This window comes from Prinia subflava, chromosome Z (assembly GCF_021018805.1).
Source record: "Prinia subflava isolate CZ2003 ecotype Zambia chromosome Z, Cam_Psub_1.2, whole genome shotgun sequence".
NCBI lineage: Eukaryota > Metazoa > Chordata > Aves > Passeriformes > Cisticolidae > Prinia > Prinia subflava.
The window spans coordinates 82,666,591-82,691,845 of record NC_086283.1 but is presented as its reverse complement, the minus strand read 5'-3'; the positions used below and the strand labels follow the sequence as shown (position 1 = coordinate 82,691,845).

Sequence of the window (25,255 nt, the reverse complement as noted above, 5' to 3'; positions counted from 1 at the left end):
GGCATTTCAGATCACAGAAATTCAGACACCCATGTTATCGTGAAATATGAGTCTCTAAGTTATCTGACCTTGTCTGCTGGAAATTGGCAGAACCCCCAAAAAATGAGGAGGGGGAGTAGCTCACTTGTCATCAAGAAGGCTTATTCTTTCATCTCTTGTGCATACCATCTACAGAGTATTAATGTTCATAAGAGCCTGAAAGTTATGAATCAAGTTTGGTATATAATTATTTTTCTTCATCTGTTATCTGCAAAATATCCAACTGCCTTGTCTGAGTCTTTCCATTCAGCACCTTCAGGAGACTACCCTGAGCACAAAGGAAATGTGACTTAAAGGCCAGATGGGAGAAAAAAAAGTAAGTAAGCTATTTTTTATGCTTTTCCGTGATGTCTCAGAGTATTATCAGAAGCCAAGGACTTCAAGAAAAGATGTCCCAGACAGAGGCACCATGGAGGAGGAGCAAACTGTCTGACTCATACTCCTTTCTAGGCATCTAAAGCACTAAAGAAATCTAAGTACTAAACCTGATTAATTTCCAAAGATGCAGCAGTGGTTCTGCCCTCCGTGGTTTAGGAAACCCAATCACAGTTATACTCCAACAGGCAAGTCCAAATGCTGCTAAAAGAGTTTATTAAAGACCATACTAACAGTTCTCATAACAATGGCACATACAATGATTCAAAATCATGACAAATAGCGTGGGGTTTTGAAGAGCGTTATAACACACCATGGACAAGAAAAAAGCAGATGTGCTGTCTCAGAACTCTACAAGCAGGCCCATGAAATACAGGAGTCACATCATACAGCTACACAAGTGTCAAAGAAAATAGGAAAAAAAAAAGTCATTCAATATGCAGTCCTTGAATTTATTGACAGTATTACAGTACTTTATGGGCAAGGACTGGCTTGTTCCAGCTGCACTTTCCAGAGCACAAGGGCAGCTGGAAAAGCAAAAATATCCCCAATAAAAACCCTCCAACAAACATGCCTCAGTTGCAATCACCACTCCAGACCTTTCTGCTTAGGAATTTTCAGTCAGAAATTCTGACCTCCCTGCAATTACTTTGCTCAGGACACTGTTTTGTTTTTTAAGAAAACAAAAGCAGGATGCTTCTTTAAGACAGTGCAAAAATATTTCAATGGTATTGTCAATGGTATTGTAAGATTATTGACAATCAGCATGGATCAACCACAGCACGGCCAACAGCATCTCCAACATCAGAAGCAAATGCACGTGCTGCCCCTTGACCAGCACTCCAGACTGAGGGCTTGCAGAGGGGAGGTATGTTCCTCTCTCCCAGGCAAGCCATCATTTCTGGGTTCATAGTGAGGAATGGTCTTAGCTACTCCAGGGTAATAAAATGCTACAGAAAGCCTGCAATAATTAGTTATCCAATCCTCTGTCAAACACTAACAAAAGAATATGGAAGTGGAAAAAGCACATAGCAGCCATGTGATTTGTAATGGCTCTAACTCTACGATTCTAACGCTGATCCCTTGCCAATCGTGTCAGTCACAGCAGCCCGAGCGTGCTGTACGGAGCTGAGCAGCTTACAGCACCCCCACGGCTATCAGGGACTCCCAGCAGCATGTGGGGATTTGTATTCTCCGAGACACACCAGCTAATTACAACTGCAGCCTGCTCCTGGTGCGCTGCCTTTGCAGCTTTTGGCTATGAGATCTCAGGCCCCTCTCCAGGCTTGTGGCCCTGGACTCGTCCGTGATCACAGCAGCACATCCGTGGACATACATTCATTCGGTGTGCATCTTCAGAGCCATCTGCAACCTCTTCTTTAAGCAGATGTTGAGGTGTCTGTATATCACGTTGGCATAATCTGTGTCAGAAGATCCCCAGGCAGCTCCACAGTATGTGAATTCAATGAGAGATAACTGTGCTTTGTCAACCCCCCCTAAATCATCTCCTCCCAATTTCCACACAGTTGTTTGCATCGTAGTGTGATTACGCAGAACCTTTTTAATGCCTGCCAAATTCAGAGGATAAAATCACAGTGCTGCATATCAACAAAACCCAGCAATTCCAGCCTCCAATATAAAATAATTTATATACACAAAGCAGAATTTACATGTTAAATAAGAAGAGATTGTCTCATTCTCTATGGTGTCTTACCCAACTACTAAAAAATAAATAATTCACATCAGATTGATGGATTTGTTTCCTATACAGCACAGGTGCGCTATTGGAGCTGACAAAGACAACATGAAAAAAACCTTTTGCAATTAATAAAAGAATTGTTGAACACTTGCACATATTGGCACAAGGCAGAAGAGGAGAGGGAACATTACATAGCTCAGCTCAGGTGCCTTCCTCCGTGGAGCGGGACTCAGATTTCAGCTTCACAAATTCCTTGGCAACTTCATCATTGGTTCTCTGAGAGAGAATCCTCAGGATTGTGAGTCCGGTCTCATCCATGTGAATCCTGCGCCCGAGGGGGCACCAGCAAGCACAGCTTCCTTTGTCTGCTATGTCTCTGAGCTGCATCACTGCTATCCCCAGAACCCGGTCCTCCCGGGCAAAGCAGTAATCCTTCACACAAACTTGGAGCTCGTAGGCATCAGGGCCATCTTCATTCCCCAGGATGCTGAAAAACACAGACAAGTTCATTTACAGTGTCTGGACTGCAAAAACAAAGGTACCAGCAGCTAACTGGAGGACTCTGATAAGTCACAGAAAACGCCTTTCTACAGAAAACCCTGGTCAGAAAGTGAGAAGTAAAACCTGCAACATGTGAGCATTTTTGCTGATTTATACCAGATAAAGAAAACCTGGTTACTGAAGGAAAAAAACCCAAGCAACCCGTTTCAAGCTGCCTTTGCAACTTATGTGTGTGTTAAACTGTGAAATGAGAGGAACGGGAAACATTAAAGCCATGCTAATAGATTTTCAACTCAGATGACTTCAAACATTTCTGCTTCTGCTAAGGGTGGCTTCATTTTAGAATTACTATTTTAATTAGATGAAGTCTTTATTAAAGATTCAGGATCTTCCATTAATGTGAAAGCTAATAAAAATAAATCTCCAACCCTTGTGATGTTTCTAAAATTAAAAGAATAAAAGGAATAAAATCTCTTCACTTAGAGGAAGCCTGCCTTTCCTCAGAGAACAGAACAATTATATGAACGCTCCCTTCTCTCTGAGATGTTTACAGCCTTTTGTTGGTCAGTCCTCCTCATCTCATTTTTATATGTACAGCTGAGGGGGCTCAAGCCTGCAGGTCCCTCTGTTAAGCCTCCCAAGAAGGAATATATCCTTGTAATAATGAAAGAAAATGAAATAAGAAGAGATCAATACTTGATCTGAGAAACACAGCAATTTCAGCAGTGCAACTTGCTACCTATTCCAAGGGCTGTATCCTTGGAAACGAGTTCCGAACGCAGGTCCCACAGGTCAAGTTGGGATAAAAACACACATTAAGATTAAGGAATAAATAAAAATGAACTTCTAGCCTCAACTCTACCAATAAAAAAACTAAGTTCATTAAAATGACAGAGCACAGTGAGATGTGTTCATAGGACACACAGAGCATTTCAGAAGGTAGCCAAAGGACACTGCTGGTATAGGACAAACCTCCATGTCCCACATGCAGCAAAAACTTCCATAATCCAGCTTTTCTGCCAAGACACCAAAGACAGGACCAAGCTACTGGTTCATGTACTCCTCTTGGCCCCCAGCAGGCTGTCTGGGGACACCAGAATCTGGGGACACACCCTCTGCATTTGCACTTGCCACGCCAGATCCTCAGGATATTTTTCACACTTACAAATGAAAGGTTTCATTGTATTTTGGAGCCCAGTTGTTGCTCTTTGACTTGGTTGTGAACTTCCTCTTCTTGTCACTCTGGTGGGGCCCAATCATGGTGATTTCAACAAATGGACGGAACATGCCAGATGTCTGCCACTTCAGGTCATTGGCTGCCACAACTGGAAAAGAGAGTCACAACCTGGTTTACAGCAAATACTCATTTGTACTCATTGCTCTGGACATCCTTCAGCTCTGCCCTGCTTTCAGTTTCTCATTTCTAACTCAAAACACAACAGTATCACAACACACTTGGGCAGGACTTCTTTGAAATTCAAGGATATGCTTTTTTGATTTAAGTTCTGTGAAAGGAATTTCATATTTGAAACAGAAGTATGTAACTTCTGCTGTACAGACTGTCAAGAAATAAGCCCAAGAAAACAGGCATTCCTGCAGCTCTGGGCAGGCTGCCCTGACAGTTCCATGCTTACATCACCATTATGTGTGGGATAAGAAAAAAAAGGGGCCTTTTGGAGGCCAAATATTAAGGTCTCTGTTGAAATGGAAAATGGGACTGCAGGTAAGATAAACCCCATGAGCTGCAGGTGGTTCCAGGATCTAGAATTATTAGCTTTTAATTCTCAGGTCACTGCAGGGAACAGACTGAAGCAGAGGAAGTAGCTCTGAAAATCAGCTTTTGCACTTCAGTGTAGATTTAACCAGAAGAGAGGCCTGAAGAACAGTTTATATAAATCTTCAGAGGAAATTGAAGTAGTTAAGTATGCTGTATTCAAGCAAAGGGGATGAAGGAGAAAAAGGAACCCTGGGATGAATCACTGCTTTGGTTATTTCCAGAGTGGCTGTTCAGGGACCTGCATGGCCTCCCGGATGGGGGAGAGGAGCCCCTGAACTCTGACTGGCTCTGTGATCTCTGAGTGTACACTGAGCAGTTTCGCAAGATCAGCCTGCCCCGCTCTCTGCAGCACAGACTAAACTGTGGCGCCTGGCGAGAGCCATCATCTGATTTTTGTTTACTTGCGTACGACGCTGCCAATAAACAACCTGTGACATGGCTGTGCACTGCCATGTCACTGGCTGGACAAGCTCATTTGCTGTTTCTCTGTGTGTTCCTGATGTGAAACAGAGAAAATAACTCTGGCCTGAGATCCCACAAGCTAACACAGAAATATCCTGACTGCCAGCTGGAGATTTGTCCCGGCGAGCCTGAGCAGCAGCACGTGCTTTGCCATACCTTTCACCGTGACCTTGTGCTCCCCGGTTCCTGGGTGGGTGTACAGGTCAATCTGGATGGACACTTCTCCCACGGGATCATCCACACCAGAGCCTGTTGGAAGAAAATGGATACGTGGATTACTGGTCATTGGCACAAGTCTTTATGGCCTCAGGAAGAACATGTGGTGTTTTCACAGCACACCTCCCAGAGCCAGTTGGTGTTCAGTCAGCACCAAGAATGTCACAGTAGTGCAAAATAACATCAGGCTCACATGCCCAACACACAAACACCACTAACTCTTCCCCTTCACCAAAGATTGCATTCTATTGAGAACACCAGGAAGATTTTTAAAGAATTTAAAAGATCTAGTGCTCAACAGTGGACCTTCACAGGGAGCAAGGATTTTTCAGAGGTTCCTGCCAAGCTACTGTGTATACATGCAGGCATTCCAGCGGTGCGTATTAGCATTCCTGTCTACTCAGGGAAGAAGGGAGGACAAAAAAACTCAACAACAGAAGAAAAAGAAGGAGAGGACATTGCACAACAGAGGAAATACAGGCAAAAAATTAGATATTAGTGATTTGCACAGAGCCATAGTGCAGTCTCACCCTCCAAGAATCTTTCTGCGTGTTGTACATCACCTAAATGTTTCATCCTGACTGTTTATCTGCTTCCCTTTGGAGGATGATGAGAACTCCTTCTTTGTTGTGCATCAAAAATGATGAGAGAGAAGTACTCACAATTTGCATACTTACTTCTCTTTATCAATTAGCCAGAGGAAAAACAAGATGTAGCTTCAGAAGGAAAAGATAACATGTTCATAAAAGAGGGAGGACTCATGAACCTTACAATGAATATATTATGATTTGTTCAGCTTTTTAACTTTTAATCATAATTATCATCATGTAATATGTGGAAATGACATTTTTCTGGGTAATAAAATTAAGATGTCATGTAAATTACAGAAAATGACTGCTTTGCAAAATGAAAATCAAGATTCAATAAGAGAGTGAGATTGATTTGACTTTCTCTTTGATAACTGCCTGACCTCAGTTTGACAATTAGCAATGCTGTTGTAATCGAGATACCTAGAGGGTAATTGAGTACCTATGAATAGCTGTTATTTTGTCAAATTTGAGGGTAAGATATATTACTAAGTGAAAAACTGGTCTGTTTGAAATTCTCGATAAGGAGACTGAAGGAAATCATTACATAAACATTATGGTTAGACGGATCTAACAAGTTAACTTTCACAAGAATGGTCTGCAAGCAGCAAAAACATTCATTTAAAAACCAAAAGGTTGAGCACCAACCTGTGCAATTCCCTGAGGAAAATTACGTGCCACAGAACAGTAGGCAGTGAAAGTCACATTAATATACCAGTAAAAGTATCTGAGCAACCAAAACAGTACCTCAAATTATTACCTCAGGGTAGGTTCTCATTTTGACCTGAGTACATTAAACCATCTTTAGGCTGTAAGAAATATGGTCTTGAATGTACAGTGTACTGTTTCCTTCCCGCTAAGAAGGGCAATACTGGTTTTTTTTCTGTATATAAGCACAGAGCTTTAAAATTGGTAGGCTTAATTACTGACTTGATCTATCTGATGGTGTGGGTCTGTCACTTACACTGTTGGCATTTTCCACAGGAACAGGCTGAATTACCAAGAGAATGTAATGGCCACATCCACAGAAACATCAGCCACCAAACATTCAAATCTTTATTATCTTTAGTGTAACTAGTACATTATAAAGGAGATGCTGATGCCTCAGAAGAATGAGAGCAGAATCATCCCATTGCCTTTGAAGAAGACAAAACTCCTATTACAATTTTTTTCTACCTTCATTCTGGTCTTTTCATATAAAAACCTTGTTCTATGAACTGAAATTTTCAGAGACAAAATACTGCTCTGAAGATGGCCAACAAAAATATTCTGAGCATGTACAACTGTGTGCATACACATACATTTAGTGACAAGCAGATCTAATTCTTGACATGAAAGCCTCATTAGTATTGCAGTGCTGAAAGGTGAAACTGCAGAACTGAGCTTGTGCAATGGGTTATAGATGTGTTTCACCTCAGATAATAAAAAGACTTTGGACAGCAAAAAATAGATTAGGAGATGAAACACTGCAAGACTTAGTATTTAGGGGTCTCCTGGGCATCCAGACCTCTGGATAACCCCCCATCAAGCCAGATGGTTCAAGCTTGGCCATAACCATGAGTGCATATCCAACATTCCCATGTATTACAGTAGCCCTTCTCAGCAGATCACACGCATGCAAGCCCAAGACTTCAAACACACACCCCACGGAAAAGGGTAGGGGAACAAGTCTGCAGCATCCTCCAAAAATCAGTCCATTTTCAAGACAGCTTTCACATCCCATGAATAAATCTCAAGCTTGGGAACAGGCTTTCAGGCAAGGTACAGACTTCTAAACCACACAATCTGTGGCTCAGTCTGTGGGATGCAAGCATTCAGTGGAAGTTCACTTCTACAAGGGAACTACAGGGAACAGGACTCTGGAAAAGGTTTCTGAGCATGGGAAGGATGAATTCAAAAGCAAGGCAGTTGGGTAATGTTGTTATGGTAACAACATTAATCTTGAACATACCCTTATCAGGAAGAATGTCCTCATTAGCGGTAAACCTTATACCTTTCCCATCATGCACTGAGACATGAATTCAAAAGGCAAGAAAGCAAGCAGGATAAAGAGAGAAGAGTATGAATTACAACACAATTAGCAATGTCACTTAAACATAAGGCAAATATTCTAGCTCTCAACAGAGAAAATATCCTCCTAGATCTTCTGCACCAGGATTTGGAGAGCCAGGCTGTCTGCAAGTAAGGCATAGTCTGGGTTAAAACAGAACAGAATATGTGCTGGCATAAACCTTGATCCAAATCTGCAGAACAAACATTTAGCAGCATAGTGTCATAGAAGCCTACTAATGAAATGAAAGCAGTAGGTACCTCACAAACTGGAAGGTGCAACCACTGAGCAGAGAAGTAAGAGAAGCAAACAGCATTTAAATGATACTGCATGAGGCCATGTCCTCCCATGAGCTCGTGGCACTTAGCAAAGGGAAACCTCAGTCATGGAGCTCTGGTAAGCAGATGTCAGCTGTAAACAGTGGTGCTGTCCCTTCTGTCCTCCAACCTGAGTGCAGCTCTCTAAACCCATCTACCAGCCACGGTTAATGAGAAGAATAAGCAAGCAATATCCTTCTTTAGCCCAATCCTGGCAAGGAGTCACAGAATCACAGAATATGCAGAGCTTGAAGTGACCCACAAGCAATTGTTGTGACCCCCAAAGGGTCATTGAGTCCAGCTCCTGGCCCTGCACAGGACCATCCTAAGAGTCACACCTTCTACCTGAGAGCATTGTCCAAACATTTCTTGGCCTCTGTCAGGCTGGTGCTGTGACCATTTCCCTGAGGACCCTGTTCCAGTGCCCAACCACCCTCTGGGTAAGAACCTTTTCCTGATACCAAACCTAAACATCTCCTGACACAACTTCAGGCCATTCTCTCAAGTCCTGTCACTGGTCAGCACAGAGAAGAGATCAGAGTCATGACTTTCTCAGAATCCCAGCAGTGATTCTGCAGATATTAGGTGGCATAATTCAAATCTTTTATTCCCCAAACAGGGCCCAAAATTCTCAAGCCTACTAATGTACAAGATACAGATTTGGACCAGTGCCCTAGCATGCCCAGCACTTGTTCCCTACAGTGGCTTAGACTAAATCACAAAGAAATGTCATCAGTCAGCTTTGAGATTTAATTCATGACCTTGTAATGTGTGCATATGATGCCCCAAAGCCAGAGCTTCACTCTTTCTAAGCGTCTTAAAAAATATATAATTACCCATGTACCTACTTCTGTGACAGCCCTGTATATTCCTGCTTCTGAGAGGTAATGATAATATTCCATTATCTTTGTGTTTCTGCCAAATACCTGCCCCCCAGTGAAGTTTTACAGTCAAATCATCCATTGCATGAAGCCTCTTTCTCATATCAGCTTTGAATTTGTCAATTTTGTGACTTCAATGGAGCACTTTTCTTCCTCTTATTTTAAGTACTCTTGACTATAGTATAGACTGCTGCACACTTTCTTATATCTTAGCTCAGCATGACAGCTTAAGAGTATCCACATAAAAAACCTGCTTCAATTAATTCATAGTTTGGATATATAATGGGAAATACGTGCACAGAACAGCGAAGATTGTAAGCACTCAAGTGTGCACTCAAGTTTCCCATTAAAACATGGTCTGTGTAAGTAAGTCATGGCAACAGCCAGGTTCCTGGAGTCCCCAGTGGAGGGAGCAGTCTTTGACCTGTGCGGCCACTGGATGTCATCGTTGCTCTGCTGGGACACAGCTATAGGACCATATTTTCACAGGTACTGATTTTTAAATTTCATTTCAGTGTTTTAATGCAGTATGTTTCAACATAAGGAAGGCTAGATTGTTCTGCTATAGGCAGGGATGACAGAATCACAGAATCATCAGCAAGAGACCTGCAAGGTCATCTAGTCCAACTGTTAATCCAGCATCAGCAAAATCATCCCTAAACTATGTTCCCAAATGCCACATTCAGACACCTCTTGTACACTCCTAGAGATTGTAAACTTCTCCACCACCACCGTGGGCAACTTACTACAATGTCTAGCCACCTTTTCAATGAAAAAATAAATTCTAATATCTAACCTGAACATCCCCTGGTATAACTTCAGGCCATTTCCTCTCATCCTTTCACTTGAGACATGGAAAAAAGACCAACTTGCACCTCACAATCTCCTTTCAGGTAGTTTCAGGTCCTCACTGAACCTCCTCTTCTGATGATTCAACCCACCAAAATGAAACCAAACTTTCCTCTTTAGAAATAAACCCTGTTTTACTCACAGAATCTCTGAACTCTCTACATTGCTAGGGAATGCCAGTATCAAGCAGCCTCATTTGCACACAAGGGAAAGTACATGAGGTAGGGATCCTGGGGCTCGATGGATGACATGCTGGAGTTAGTACAGTCTGTGGGGTTGCCAGCTCTCTTAGGCTTGGAAGGATTGAAAGAAAAAGGATCCCATGCAAAAAGATTGCAGAAGGACATGCCATGGAGTAGTATGACTTTGCTGTTGGGATGAAGGAGCTTAATGCAAGGCTTTTAATTAAACAGCCTGAAAACACAAAAATACCAGGTTTTGTTTAGACCCAACCTTTAGTAGCATCTGTCTCCTCTTACTGAGAATAGTGATATTCACAGTCGTGTGTGAAGGTCCTTGACTAGAGACCAAATTATTCTGTACAATAATATGGAAATGTTCACATGAAAGCAATGAAATTAACTGTTTATCCCTCCAAATTCAATGGAACAGCACCACTAAGCCATAAGGCTTCTCAGAGAGTCATCAAACAGTTTGGTGACCCATCCCAGCAGCTTAATAATATGTTGTGGTGATCTGTAATTATCTAGCTCCCACATACCCTGTACTGGCTGCAGACAAAACAGTGCATTTGTTGCTCTCCTGAGAGACTTCTCCCTTTACAGGCAGCCTGTAGCTCTGTGACTCAGCACACTGCTGTCACTCAGCCTTAGTCAGGGCCACACGGGCGCTGTGCCAGCAGCTGGCCTGAGACACAGGCCCTGACTGGTTTCTGCAGTGGTGTCTTGCTGAAATGGTGCCTCACACCACCGCACAAGCCTCAGTACACTAACTTCAAATTTCGCTTAAGCCACCCACCCACATTAATTCATGAAACGTGACTGTTAAGTGAGGATTGCAGAGAAAAAACAGACCACAAACACTCCAGGCCTTATGTTTCACATATTTCTGCTCTCTCCAAATGTAGTCATAGAGTGACAAATAACCCCCTTTCCCTCTTTCCCAGTTTCAAAAGCTCTGAACTGTCTCACTTTTAGAAATGTTATCGACAAAAGCATTCTACAAACTGGTAGTACAAGGGAGAGAAATTATGAGCAGAGCCAAGAGCTCCATTGAACTCTGCCAACAAAAGAGTCTTACCCTGAGCTGTCTGAGACTGGACAAACGTTTTGATTAGAGTGTCCGTGGTCTGAGTGTAGAGGGAGAGAGCATATCGAAGTGACTGTAGGTCTGGACTCTTCTCCAAGAAGGTTTTCTTCAGACCATTCCCACCAGCATGGAAATATTGCTAGGAGTAAAAAGAAACGGGAAAGGTACTGAGCAAGAATTGCAACCAGCAACCAATATGTATGTGCAGTTGTGCGTATGGATAGGAAACAGCCAAAAAAATTCACAATACAGCTTCTGTACCAGAAACCCAGCTCTTAGACCAGCTGATACCAACTGCTCATGGCATTCCTCTTCCAAAGCTTACAAACATAACAAACTTAAATATGAATATGCTGAGTCCCAGCATGCCAGTTCGCTGAACCTTTTCAGGGGCACACAAACATGGCAGTATTCACTTTATCACTGTGATAGCAAGGACAAACTCCTGCCATCTTCTGAACCAGGGCAAGCACTGTCCTCCCAGAGAGGATTTGGAGATGGAGTTAGGGAACAGCAAAGACAGAAATGGAACCACTTACTTTGATTGTATCCAGTGCCAAGTCCAGAACAGCACATTGCTTTGGAGTGAGGCTCCTGGTTTCTTCTCTCACCATATGATCCTGCAAACAACCATTGCATTTCACATGAGTGTGCTGTTGGAGGCTAAACGAAAAGGAGTCCCTACTATCACCACTTTGTCTGGATTCATGCTGTATCTATGTGGCAGCAGCATCAATTCAGCTGTTCAAGGAATGTTTGGTGGAGTCTCTCAGAACTCCTTGAAAATACTTAACTTGGAAATAAGCTAATTTTCTCTCTTTTTTGCAGGCACAGAAGACATAAATCAGTAAAGAACTGGACAAAGGTAAGTGACAATTTAAAATCACAATTTGTCTTTCAAGAAAACCCAAACAGAAGTCTGCCTGCCACCACTGTCATTCTAGAAAAGCCATAACAAAACTCTCCAAACACCACATAAATCAAGGAATTCTGGGAACCAGGCAGTAGTAAAAGTTGTCATATCTGTAGTTTGTGGATTTTTTTAACTCTTCCAACTACAAAGGTCACTAATTCATTCCATCATTTGGGTATAAGAAGAAAAACAGAAGAAAATAGGTTTGCTAAAAGAAGACATTGTTCCCATTAAGACCCACCGACTCTAACAGCAAAAAGCCAGTAGTCACTTGGGAAAGAATTCCCTTTTCTGCAGTGGAAGCACATTCCTGTTAGACTCCTGGCTCACTACAAGGATGTGCCATCCTTTGGCATTTCAGTAAAGTGTTTCTCTCTGATACTTAGTCTAGGTCTTAGGGGAAAACAGCATATTTTAGGAAGTCAAAGCTTTGCACAAACCCATATTCTAACTGAGTAGCTGGAGGGTCAGGCCAGTTGACTTCAGGTTGGGTTCCAAAGCATTCATAAAAAAGATGCATACAAATCAGGTAAAGGCTCTTTATCCCTACTTTAAAGATGTCATAGACCCCCTAGACACTTTCCTGGAGACACATCTGCAAAACTGCCTCTGTTTAAAGCACACCTAGTGTGTGGCATCATGTGTGTGTTTCACAGGGAAAGACTTGCTGGCTATCTTGCAGCTTGCTGATTCTCCACACTGCCTAGTGCTATCTCCATTCATTACCCACTGCAATCCATCTCCTGCCTGATGGAGACAGGGCTCTCTGCAGTCTAGGGGCAGCCACAAGGCATTTGCCACACTTCTCACAGACTTCTAGCTATCAACTTTACTCAGTTAAGCCTGGAACTGCAGAGAAGATGCCTCTCAAGTTGTCAGTTTCTCAGACAAGTTCACAACCTGCTTTCTTGAGTAGCAGATGTGCCTCAATGTGCCTTTTCCCCCACATAGGATGTCCCTGGTCTGGGGACTGTTTGCAGGGGCACAGTACTTGGTGAGCTGCATGTTCTGTTGTGATATGCTGTCCTGAGGGGAGCAATAGCTCTCCTCCTTCATGAATTGGGGGTAATTCAATTGAAGATGATGTGGCTTCACACTTCAGTACACAGAGACTTCAGTACACAGAGGGTAAAGCGTTCTTTTCTCTGTCTGACAGTCAGATTAAATGCAGAATCAGCCAGAGCCCAAGGCAACATTCATGGAAGAGGTCAGTTTAGTCAGGGTAGCTGTGTTCCCAAGGCAGAACTACTTTCACGTCTCCTGAAATGACTTTCTAGGCCTGCCTGCCAGATTGCCCCGACTGCCACAGAAACCAGGTGGTCAAGACTTTTCTCTCAAACACCTAGCTTATTCAGCCCCACTGAGAGGCCACTCCACCCGTGCCAATGCTGTCAATGCACAGCAACACATCACTGCTGCTTTCTCTGAGTTTCCCAGTGTCATTTTCTTCAACACATTATGTAAAAATAACCCAGAGACTGGACTGGTAATATTTGCACCTACTCAGAGAAGAGCCCACGACTGTCATTCCTGCACATACCTGCCCTCTGCAAATCCCACACTGTTCCTATAAAGAACTGTGCACAGTGCTACCTTGCATTTCCCAGACTGCCAGTCAGGAGCAAGAAACAAATATTTACATCAAATAATTATGCAAGTTGAAGCATAAGAAGTAAAAAAAACCCAACAAACTTTTCTTGATCTCTTGGACTCATCCTTGTATTCTCCACAGGTATTTGCAGAAGAAACTCTGCAGTCAGAGCCTGGCTGCTTACACTGGGCACAGCACAAGGGAGAGGAGGCAGCTGCTCCCTGCTCCAGTTGCTGGCTATTAAGCAAACTGAGCAGAAAGAGTTTGATAATAAGTGGGAAGCAGATATGTGGCACCCAGGAGCCAGGTTTATGGTTGGCTTTCTGAGCATTTTAAAACACACTGTGAAATTGATTTGTCAACAGGACAAGAGCCTGTGCTTGTCAGGTCTGTCAATCTCATTTTTCAGCTGAGTTATGTGATTCACTAGGGCTCTGTTCTCCCTGTTCTATTTAAGACCAATAAAGCTTAAAATCCATCCCATAATTTTCCCAGGCTTTTAGTGGAATTGAAAAATGAAGAAGAGAGGGGGTCTGAAGAACCATGCCTTCCCTGTTAGCTTGTATGTGCCTGCAAAAACAAAAGGACAAAAGATATAACATCCAAGAGCCTTATATGGACTGAAACAATCTTTACTCTTATAGCACTCCTATTCTACTGGAAATTCCTGGACACAATGTCCTTTCCCTTATGGTCTCCAAAATTCAGGTGCTTTCACACTTGAGCATGACTCTCTTGCCACATTTGGAGTCCTGTGTACCTGTACTGCTGCAGTTCTATATGCAGATATACAAATAAAGGCTTGAACACACATCAGGGCTTGCCTGATTTGCATGATTACATGCATTTCTAAAAATGCAATCCAGAGTCACTAAATTAGATGAACTGAAGACAGGCTGCTGCTGAGGGACAGCCTTCACCTGTCCACTGCAAATGGAAACCAGCAAAGCTTCCAAACCATTCTTGGCAAAAGGCACCCTGTGTGTGCTTAGAAATTCTAGTATTGACAAAATACAGAACAAGTAAAAGATAACAGCGAATTTCAGTGGCCATGCCCAACAATGCAAGCAAACCACAGGAACTCACAGACTGTCCTTGTGACCTGGGGAAGAAACAGCAAATTAGGAACTCTGCCCTCAGACACCAGGAGTACATGTAAAAGGCAGGGATGGTTTCTTTGCCTCCATGTGATGAGTCCCTGCTGATGCTTTTGCAAGAGAAAGGGGAAACTCACAGGAAACAGGAGTCACACTTGGATGCTGTTGTTCAGCTGCTACTCTCCCAGGCTGGCTACAAAGCTCCTTTCTCCCCATTTTTCCCACGGAAGCAACACATAGCATTGCAAGCACAGAAAGCAGGGAAGGAAACACAATCTTCACCAGCCACCATGTCACCAGGGACAACAGCCTGACCGTGGGAGTGCACAAGGCCATTACTCAGCACAAGTGACAGCTATTCCCCTGGGGAGCCACACTTGGAGGTTTATGCTAGGTGACTATAAGTGCTGTGTAGCAGCCTCACAATGTAGCTGGAGAACAGGTGCACTTCTTATGACACACCTGCATGCCCTGATCACTTTCTAGGACCACTCATAAGCACTGCCTTAAATGAGCTGTGTACTGGCCACATAAACGTGTATGGAAAATGTATCTGATAGGCAAGGGACATAGGTGTATAAAGACAGCTGTGTTAATGTACAAGACAAATGCCTTTTGAAACTGCAATAATCACTTAGGAGAATGTCCTTTGCACTGGGAAGATTTCCCTAATCATGCTCTGACAGAGTTCAGGTCTAGCTCCATCTCCCTCGCAGCAGACTGTGCACTGTGATGCTTTAGATTTAGACTTCTTCCTCTTGCACAATACTGGTATTGTAGCACAACTGCAACCACAGCACAGTGCAAGCCGAGCGCTGTAAGGTGTCACTATTTTCATACCATTCCTGTCGTGATCAGTGAATTAGTGCTTGATTCGCTTATGATGAGGTGGCGTGCACTTCATAATGCTCATGTCATGCACTCTCACGTCATGCACTGTCAAAACACATCAACAGAGCCTTCATGCTAAATGCCAGCTTGCCTGTGAAGGGAGCCCACACAGAAGGAATTTACAGACACAGGCTCTCTTCCATAAGCAACAGTTATTTTTGTAACAGTCCATGTAATTCATCTACAGCTAACACTAGTATCTTATTAGGAACTCCCTTTTATAAATGGGGATATGGAAGAGCTGGCCAGATACTGAGAAATCTACTTTTTTTTTCATTTTATATCAATGCACCAGACTTATCACCGTGTATACAGAAGAGAAAAACTACTTTTATGATTAAATGCACATTAAGATTTAATGTTAAGGACTATGCCAATGTTAGTAGAATGAATTTAAAAGCACATTTAATGCATTTAAAGGCATTTCTCTACAACTGCATTCAGTGACAAACCACTGGAAGCACAAGACATGCTATGCACTACCACACTTCCACACTTCCACACAGGGACATTAACACAAGCCATGCAGGACAATACCTTCAACTTTGACAAGTGTCCCAGTTCCTTAGCAGCACTGAAAATCAACTGTGTGCCCTATGGTTGCAAAAGTTAGAAAAGAAAGGAGGGGAAAAAAGGGTTATAAACAAGCTTCGCATATTTTTCCTTTGGGCAAATCAGGTAAGTTCACAGTAACTTTACATAACAACCCCAAGGCCAGGCGCAACAATTGGACTCCCTGCCAGTTTATTAGCTAGTGAAAACCCTGGAATTACTGCAGATACCACATCAAGAGCTATTTCAGAGCACAATGCCTTGCTAACCAGCTCACTTTTGCTTACAGCAGCAACTCACTTCTACATGATGAACCTTCAAATGGATTGCACAGGGTTGGGGTGAAGGCCATCTCCAAACACTCCTTTAGATTTCACATCTAAATACACATAAAGGCCACAAAGACTGGCCACAGCAAAAGATCACACAACCCCAAGATGATGAGAATCCATCTACTGATGTAAGGCCCAGTCATCACGGTGGAGGCAAACACAGATCAGATCATAAACAAAACTGGACCTCAGCTGTTCAGGGGTGAGAGAGATTGCTGAAGTCCAGTGAATACCACAGCATCACCTTCAAATGTCCCAGAGCTTGGACAATGGCTCTTCTTCCCCCTCTATACCTTACTGAAGCTATATAACCAATGAAGAAACATAAAGGGAAGATGAACCCCAGGGATAGGAAATCTTGTTTCAAGGCACTTAACCACTCTTACTGTAAAAAATGTCTTCCTCTTATCTAGCCTAAATCTACCCTCTTCTAGTTTAAAAGCATGCTAGCTACATCATACCTATGTACCAACTGGTTATTTAGGCATTTGGAAAATAAATGTTAACACATAAAATGTGTTTCAACTAGGTCAGATTGCTCAGAGCCCCATCTAACCTGGCCTTGAATGTTTCTATGGAATGTTTGTATGAGGACTACTGGTTGCACAAACTAAATGTTTCCAGTATATCCAATTCTTCTTCCCTCTGCATTGCTTTCTTAACAGTTTTTAACCCTCCCACTTAACTACGACAGCCTTGACCACACCCCACCCCAAAATATCTCAAACTGTAATTAAGCAAGATGTAAAGTGAGAATTATTATACTGAATTTTGTGCCTGCCAATGTCACTCAGCTTTGCTTTGCTGCTTTCCCTGGTATTTGTTCATCGCCCTTTAGGTCAGTACTCTATGGAACAAGAACTATCTCACACATGGATTTGCAGAGAAGACCTGGGAAGTGGCTATTACTGCAAAGATCACTGCTGTTTTTTGGGGTTTTTTTAAGTTCATTAAAATGAACATCAGCCCCTCTAAGAATTTCCCCTCAGCAAAAAGTCTCTATACCTGTTGACTGGGGTAGTGGTAGAAAATCAGCCAGCTTATAGATATAACACTGGAAAAGCCAAGACTTGCTCTAGGGGAACTGGACACCCTCTGCCCATTAAAACAGCAGCCCAGAACTGAATTTTTAAGGTGAAGAGGCCTTTTCTTTCATTTTTGTGGCTTTGGAAATTCCTTCAAGCTGAAAGACTCTATGACGTGATACCCCAGATCACCTCTTGATTTGCTCTACTTGTAACCACCAGCTAACCCTCACTGTTCCTCAGCCTTTTATATTTGTCGAATACAAACTGACGCAGAATGAACATTATTGATTTTGTAGCTAAACAGAAGCTCTTGATAAATGATTAAATTCACAACTTTTGGCAGGGGTGGAGGGGAAAGTGCAAGCAAGCACAATGAATCTACAAAGGAAAGCTCCTGGAATGAGACCGAGAGCTTGTCTTGCTGTCAGTATCCAATGGGTAGTGTTGAAGAGTACAGCTTTCTAATCTGAAAGAGCACGAATTTCCATGTATTTCCAGCAAGGAGGGTTGAACATGACTGCACTCCAGCAGCAACAGAGAGATTTCACTGTGGGCTGTGCCAAAAAACTGACCAGAATATAGGGTTTCACCAGCCTCTGCTACCCTACCGATGTGCCTGCTGTTCTGTACGATTTGCCATGAAATTCTGTTGACTTATGGGTCTTAAAATTTTAATGGATTTTTGAGTCCATTGATGAAGCAGAAAACAAAAACCAAAACATTTTTATATCTGGAATTTTGAAAAAGGGAGTAGTCTCAAAACACAGTAACATCAACTTTTCTTAATTCAGTGTTTTCAGCATTCACGGTACACTTTTTTTTATATACATTTGAATATTAACCAGCCCAGGCACGTAGTCTTGCTGCCTCAGGCTTCTGAGGAGGGCAGGTCAGTAACACTGAGCCAATAGCCAGTGACTGGATACACTTCATGGAACAAAGCTGCTCAGATAACTCCCAGTTCTTGCACGCTAAGAAAATCCTCGTCAATCAGTGACAATCTCTGTCAATGCGTCTGCAAGGAGAAATTACTTTGCTGTTACACTGAGTTTGTCACCAATGCTGGTAACATCTAATGAAAATCTGGACAGCTCCTTCCTCTGCCAAATGGCATTCTTGTAAACAAGATGCCATACTCCTCAGAAAAGTTATTTATATATGGAAAACCTATCAGAAAGCTCTACAGATAGCACTTATTCCAGTTGTGCCGGAGAGTGAGAACAACTGAACTTAAATTACCAGGTAGTTTGAAGACAAGCTGCCCACAATGGAATTTGTTAAAATGTCAAGGACAGAATATGAAAACAAGTTAAAACCTTGTATTATGAATCATGCCTAGCTCTGCAGCAGTCACAGCTGGAAAGGAGGTGGGCCTTCATGCTGATTTTTCTGGCTCTTCCTTAATGTTAGTTGAACTTTCCTAAACGCTTCAGAAACAGGAAACACACCCATAGTCCACAACAGAGAGATTTTAAATTCCTTGTTAATGGTCTGATGCCTTTTTGTCCCTTCAGTGAAAGCATGTAGAGAAGGATCATAAGCTGACTCAAGTCTAATTGTTGGAAGCCAACAGAACTGCACTGATTTATACTTCAAGTGACTCAAATCCTTAAAGCTTAACTGTCCTACTGCTCAGCTGACAAAGTTAGAAAACAAAAGCCTACTGCAAGTTTTTCGGATTCCAATCCATTTTTTGGAAACCGTATTATATGCGATGCTTATTTTTCTGAGACATAAGAGTGAAAGGAAGTTTCATCATGTATTGTACATTTATTTTCCAAATTTTTAAATTCCTATGTTCAACATCAGTGAGATCTGATAATTCAACAGCATTTAAGTTCATTTAAAAAACTCTATTGTATCTGGCAATGTTTGTTAGCACATTAAGATAAAACTATTTTTTAGCTGTTGTAGTGTATTAAATGACAAAAATCGACAAAATAAGCTTAAAGGTGGGGATGAAGAGAGGAAAATAATTAACTGTCAATACAGAGAATTAGGCACATATGCAGTTCACAGATCACAATTTTATTCAAGGCTAAGAAAGCTTTTTCTCCTCATCAAAGTGGCAGCCTTGAATCTTTCTGCTCCAAGCTAGCACAAGGGAGAGGATTCATTTAAACTAACAGAAGTTAAGAAAGGTTTCAGAAAATCTCTTAAAGCCACACTCTCCTCCACCACAGAATAGCTCTGGAGCGGCTCAGGAGATGAGCCTGAAAAACAGACAGTCTGGAAGTCAAATGCAAATTCTGTCCTCAGCTTAAAGAAAATTTAGTTCTTATCCTGGACCATGTTCTCATTTAGTGAAGAGAAGTCTGACAAGTAGAAAAAAGCACAGCAGAAACAAGCACAAACAGAGCCTCACGTGAATGGCTGCAGTGCACTGTGTGAAATAAATAAAGGAGAGGCTCCAGAGGAATCACCTGGGTATAAACTAAGTGCTTCTTTTCTTACCTGACTAGTCACTGATGGCATGGTACAGTTTCATCCTACGCAAATGAGAAAGAAACGTCTAACTAATCCGTTAATATCACCAAACAATGTGCACTGAACCCCAAAATACAGATTCACAGAGTATATATCCACTCAACCAAGACAGAAGGTGTTTAATTACATGCTGGATCTTAAAACTAGTGAGGTGTGAATTACTTGGTGAGTTACTGGGGATCATATTGCTGCTAATCTCACAAGCCACAGGCAGACAGTGCTCAGAGAAATTGAAGTCACCCATCTGTAAGTCATGAAGGAGCCACAGATCATGTCATCAGAGTGGGAGGTTGTAAAACTGCCCTGTCCCTGTTGGATTCCTCACAGTACTAACACTTTCTCACCTGAGCTCCACACAGCAAAATCTTCCTAAAGCTAATTTAAGTGGAATTTTTAAGTCTGGAGAGAGGTATTTAAGCACTGTGCAGTGGCAGGATCACGCAAGTGACAGGCAAGGCAAATTGCAGGGTGACAGGAACCTTTTACCTGAGCGTGCTTTGAATGATCTCCATCAAAAAGACCTCTGCACCTCCAGCAGAGGTCTTTTTCAGAAAGAAGAGAAAATATTCCATAAAAGAGATTATTTTCTACCATGAATATCTCCTACTTCTTAAGGGCTGCACATCAGTTTTAGGATGGAAATCCCCATCAGTGGTCCTTCAAACACAGAGGCAACACTAGGGCATTCTGTTGCTGAGGGCTGGGAGGAAAGTGTGTTACAGTGCCCAAGGCTATTTGTGTCTGATGTACTTTCAAAAGAAGAAGAAAAAAAACCATGAAAAAATGCAAGGCAAATTAGATAAGAGTGGTTTGGCACAGAAGTAGAATAGCAAAGAGAAAGTACTGCTTCTGCCCATGCTGGCAGCCCCAAATTTTGCCTTGCCTGGCCCTGCTAGCCTTGACTGCTGGGAATGATGAAAATCTGGGTGGTAACAGAATAAATTGCTATGCCCCAGAGAAGAGTGGAAGCAGCTCTTTGTCCTTGTAGCTCATCCAGCCTCACCACCAGTTCCCTGCTCAAGGACTGCAGACAAGGCTATTTTAATCATTGCATTGTTCATAACTGTCCTTCTGGAAGAGCAACTCATTTCCAGTTTAGACTACTTCAGCCTCCTTTCTAACATACAACTAATTAGACACCAAAAAATCAGCTTGAGCATTTTGCATTATCTCAGACAAGAGTGTATATGCTTCAATTTACTTCTCATTTTGAAACTGAAATGATGGCAACAAGCAGCTATGAAAAAACTTTAAGTGTCTTATAGCAACAACCTGCAGGTTGGAAGAATTGGCTGATCACAGTTGCTTCCTTCATGATACAAATACTGAACCACTCTCCTACTCTGCCTTTGAAATCCAAAACTAGCAAGTATAAAGCGCAAGCAGCTCCTCCCTAGTTCTCTCTGAGGCCCTTGATCTCACTGATTCCATTCCAGATGGATCATGTTAATGCTGCTCCTACATGATGATTTTAGTACCTGTGCCAAAGACTTCTTTTTAAAAGCAATTTGACCACGACAAAGAAATTTCATCTACCTAAATTTATTTTCATTATTACAGATCATAAAGGCAAGCAGAAATGATTACTCCAAATCTGAGCTCAGAGGAAGCAGTCTTGAGCAAATTACACCTCATGCCAATTTCACGATTGTAGGTATGGCAGTGCACTTCATCCCAACAGTTTTATTTAAAATCGTCATCATCAAGGCCAGGGACAAAGACCTTCCCTCTCAGAGCAAGAAACATCTATAGCAAAAGGCAGGTTTGCATCACTTCCCTGGATACTGCAACCCAAGAAGTCCAGGCTAAATATGTGAGGGAACTGCTGAATAGTGAAAACCAATATTGTTCTACCCACCATTGAGAAAAAAAGTAACGGATGCATAACTGAGCTACAGACTGCAAGTTCACTCTAACAGCAAAATGAAAGGAAGTTCTGGATCATCTGTAAATAATGAGGTTATAGCCCAAACTTCACACTGCCTCCAACTGAGTGTCAACCCCCAGAGCAGCTGGGCATGCATGACTGACATTTAATCAGTTTCTCTGGCTTCTCAGAACTGGGGAAGAGTTAATCTTCCATTGTTAAAAGCATCACTACATTCACGACACACATTCATCCAGCATGTCCACACAGCTGAACAATTATTCAAAAGACTGCCTTTGAAGAAAAATTATCTGGACTGGCTTCCAGCTCCCCAGCATCACAGAGAAATCCTGCCAGCCAGTGATGGCCTTCTGTGGGGGGTAAAAAGGGGGATGGGTGATGAAAAATCAAGCTCATATCAACCACACGTATATAGAGAGACACTCTGGCTAGTAGATGATAGGGCAAAAGTGGCTACAGGTCATGACCTAAGGCCACGAAGACTAACGGTTCCATAATTCCCACATACACAGACAGCTCTCCTTAGAGGATTGCAAAACACTAATCGGTGCAACTGATATACTGGACAGAAACTCCTTTTGGATCATGGATTTTGAATTGTGTTTTTTTTCTAGAGCGTGCTCTGTATCTTGCAACCCTACCATAAATAGAGACACTCTCTTTCTTTACCAAGTTACAGACATGTTTTTCCATCCTCAGGCAGGCTACATGAAGACAAATTTACCTGGATGGATGACTCACTAGGTCAGGGGGATGAGTTACACAGGCAATGGCAACACTTTCTAGTATGAGTCAGGAAGGATAAAATGCTTTACCGTATGGTCTGTAAGAGGAGGCAGCACAATCAGCTTCTCCATGGTGTTCATTACCACCCTCCAGAGCTCTTTCAGCACCCGTTTCAACACTGTCTTTTCACACACAGTCGCAAACAGTGTTAGGCTGTAGGGAGAGAGCAAGAACTGAGTAAGTTCAAAGAGCACAATATGCAATGAAAAAGGAGCTGCATATGGAAGATTCAGTGCCCTATCCAAAGCAGTTTGTCATAACAATTGCTTTAAGGGTAAAAACCTTCCCTTTTCTATGCATAGCCTATGCTCACCCCTGAAGTTCTAGCACTAAAAACATTGGCCAAAATGGATGATTCACATTTCTGATCTCAGTAATTTCTGTTTATTGACCCGGGGATTACAGAAAGTGTCCATTGGTGATACACAGTTTGGAATAATACATATAATCCAAATAAGAGCTGGTACCATTGAACAGGATCTCTTTAAGAAGATGTATTTGGTTTACAGAGTATATAGAAAAAATTATAAATATAGGATAATAGGTTTTAAGCTTCAAGGGGTTACTATAATGGATTTTGATGAATATGTAAATTAATACTTCCCAGAGTGTTGTGCAGAAATTCCTGCACAGCTTCTGAAAGCTGCTGAAGTACCTAAATCTTCTCAGACAACTCCGTATTTTGTCTTGATTGCATTCACCAATCACCTGCCATGTGTTTATCTGCTCTAACAAAAGGAGTTTTATTTCCCTAGTTTTCTTCCTTTATTATTGTACAGGCTATAAGAAAGGCCAAGAAGTGCTAGAATCTTCTTTGAAACATTTGTTGAACTTCAGCCTGTACTAATCACACTGCGAGAGCTACAGAACAGGAACTCTGTGGCCAGTGGCACTCAGAGAGCTGACTCTTCTTCATTGTGTAACATCTTCTCCCAACTTCCCTTCTTACCACAGCTGGCTAGACAGTAAATGAACAAAACCAAACAGGACTAGGACTGACGTGGGTGGGATGCAGGAGGCATTAAAAAATACTCTCCTTCTCTAAAGGAGGGAAGATAATAATCCAAGCATGGATTATCATAATCAAAGTTACTTGCTCCACGGCTGGATGGCAAGCATACATTCCCGATGTAAAAAGGAGTATGGCTTTTCAGGATTCATGAACGCATGCATGGAAAACAATCATATGAGAAGGCTCCTAGACATAATGACTGCTGCAGAAAGTCACTTAGTACACAGTGACCCAAAAGAAAGATGGGATAACCAACAGTAAGAGCAACCAAGCCCCTATATTTTAAGCTTGTAAAGTTTAACATCTCTTGCAGTATTTATTATGAAAATTGCTGACCATCCCTTACTAAATGCAGAACTGATGTACATCAGCCTTAAGTATAACTTTAAAAAGATTAAAAAATTAAAAACTATTTCTCTTTGCAGTTCAAGACTTAGCTTGAACATTTAACTGTCCTTGTCCAACTGAATAATGCTGCATGTTATTAATGCAAAGTTAATTAATGCAATGGATCAGCCATGTGCACATCCTACGGTTCAGAAGCTTATTTGCTAGTCAGAACAGCAGCACGTAGGACTAAAACACACATTTGACAGGACTGTGATACTGTGTAGAATATGTATCAAGTACATAAGCACTGTTTGCAATATACTTGCTAATTGACTACAGTAAATCTCTATAGGAAAAACCCCAAAGCTAGAAAATTTAGAATTTCAGTCTTTTTCACTACTTGATCAGCAGTGTGTTTTGCTGATTCCTATAATTGCCAGAGGTAGAAAGAAGAACTGAGAGTGTGCTTTCGCACTGAATGAAGGCTGAAGAGCCCACATGGCTTGTGAGAGGCAGATATGGGAAGAAAAGCAATTAATTCTCCTTGAAAATTAGAGAGTGGAAATGTCAGTAACAATCCAAGAACATGGAGCTCTTTTCCTCTCTGCCTCAGTCTTGTTCTAATCCAATGAACTCTGTGTGTAGCATATATTTGAACACTCCCTTACTTTCCATCCAGGAAGTCCATCAGTGGCCTCAGGACATTATCTGCATCTTGTGCAACTGTGTTTCTGGCATTAGCAGCAGAATTTGCCGTCCCTTTCACTTGACAGAGGATATCAGACATTTGCTTGACACACTCATCAATCCGAGTCTGAAAGCTGCACAGATAGGGGAGAGGCAAAAACAATATTATCAATGGCAGAAATACAAGGCAAAAAATTTCAAGTTCACTCTGTTTCACACTTTTCTTTCACAAGACTTGCTGCTCTTTTCCTTGCTGTATTTGCTACCAAGGGGCATGCTCTTCAGTTCCTTATGCCCACCACCCACACACAGCTGACCACATCTGAACATGAGACACGAGCGTATTGAGAGGAGTTTGGTCATTCATCTTGCAGCAAGAAATGATCCTTTCCTGACTTCAAGAAACACTCTTTTTCTTAAGCCAAAGCACCCTGCTGTACCCTTTGTTTTCTCCACCACAGAGACTGGGATATTACACGGAGCAATGACACAGTGTATGCCCCACTCTGAGCACCCAGGAATCCATCAGCAGAAATCCAGTTATGACCCATCATAGCTTAAATCTTTAAAATAACAGAGACAGCCTGAAGGCAGGCACCAGCTTAAATCAGTCCACTGCCATACAGTCCTTGCCCAGTG

At 42.1% G+C, this 25,255-nt stretch overlaps 1 protein-coding gene across 3 annotated transcripts in view; it reads right to left on the bottom strand.

The window, feature by feature from the left end:
• Window positions 1-607: 607 nt before the first annotated feature.
• UNC13B (unc-13 homolog B) overlaps window positions 608-25,255 on the bottom strand; it is a 207,018-nt gene continuing 182,370 nt past the window's right edge. For 2 of the 3 annotated variants that reach the window (XM_063421947.1, XM_063421949.1), the window contains 8 exons: window positions 24,598-24,750; window positions 22,617-22,740; window positions 16,052-16,108; window positions 11,562-11,642; window positions 11,014-11,161; window positions 5,010-5,102; window positions 3,780-3,939; window positions 608-2,600 (listed from right to left, as the gene is read on the bottom strand). In XM_063421947.1, the coding sequence (XP_063278017.1) occupies window positions 2,315-2,600; window positions 3,780-3,939; window positions 5,010-5,102; window positions 11,014-11,161; window positions 11,562-11,642; window positions 16,052-16,108; window positions 22,617-22,740; window positions 24,598-24,750 (1,102 nt within the window). In that variant the 3' untranslated portion in view covers window positions 608-2,314. The remainder of the gene's footprint in view (window positions 2,601-3,779; window positions 3,940-5,009; window positions 5,103-11,013; window positions 11,162-11,561; window positions 11,643-16,051; window positions 16,109-22,616; window positions 22,741-24,597; window positions 24,751-25,255) is intronic. The other variant, XM_063421948.1, reaches the window with a different exon arrangement.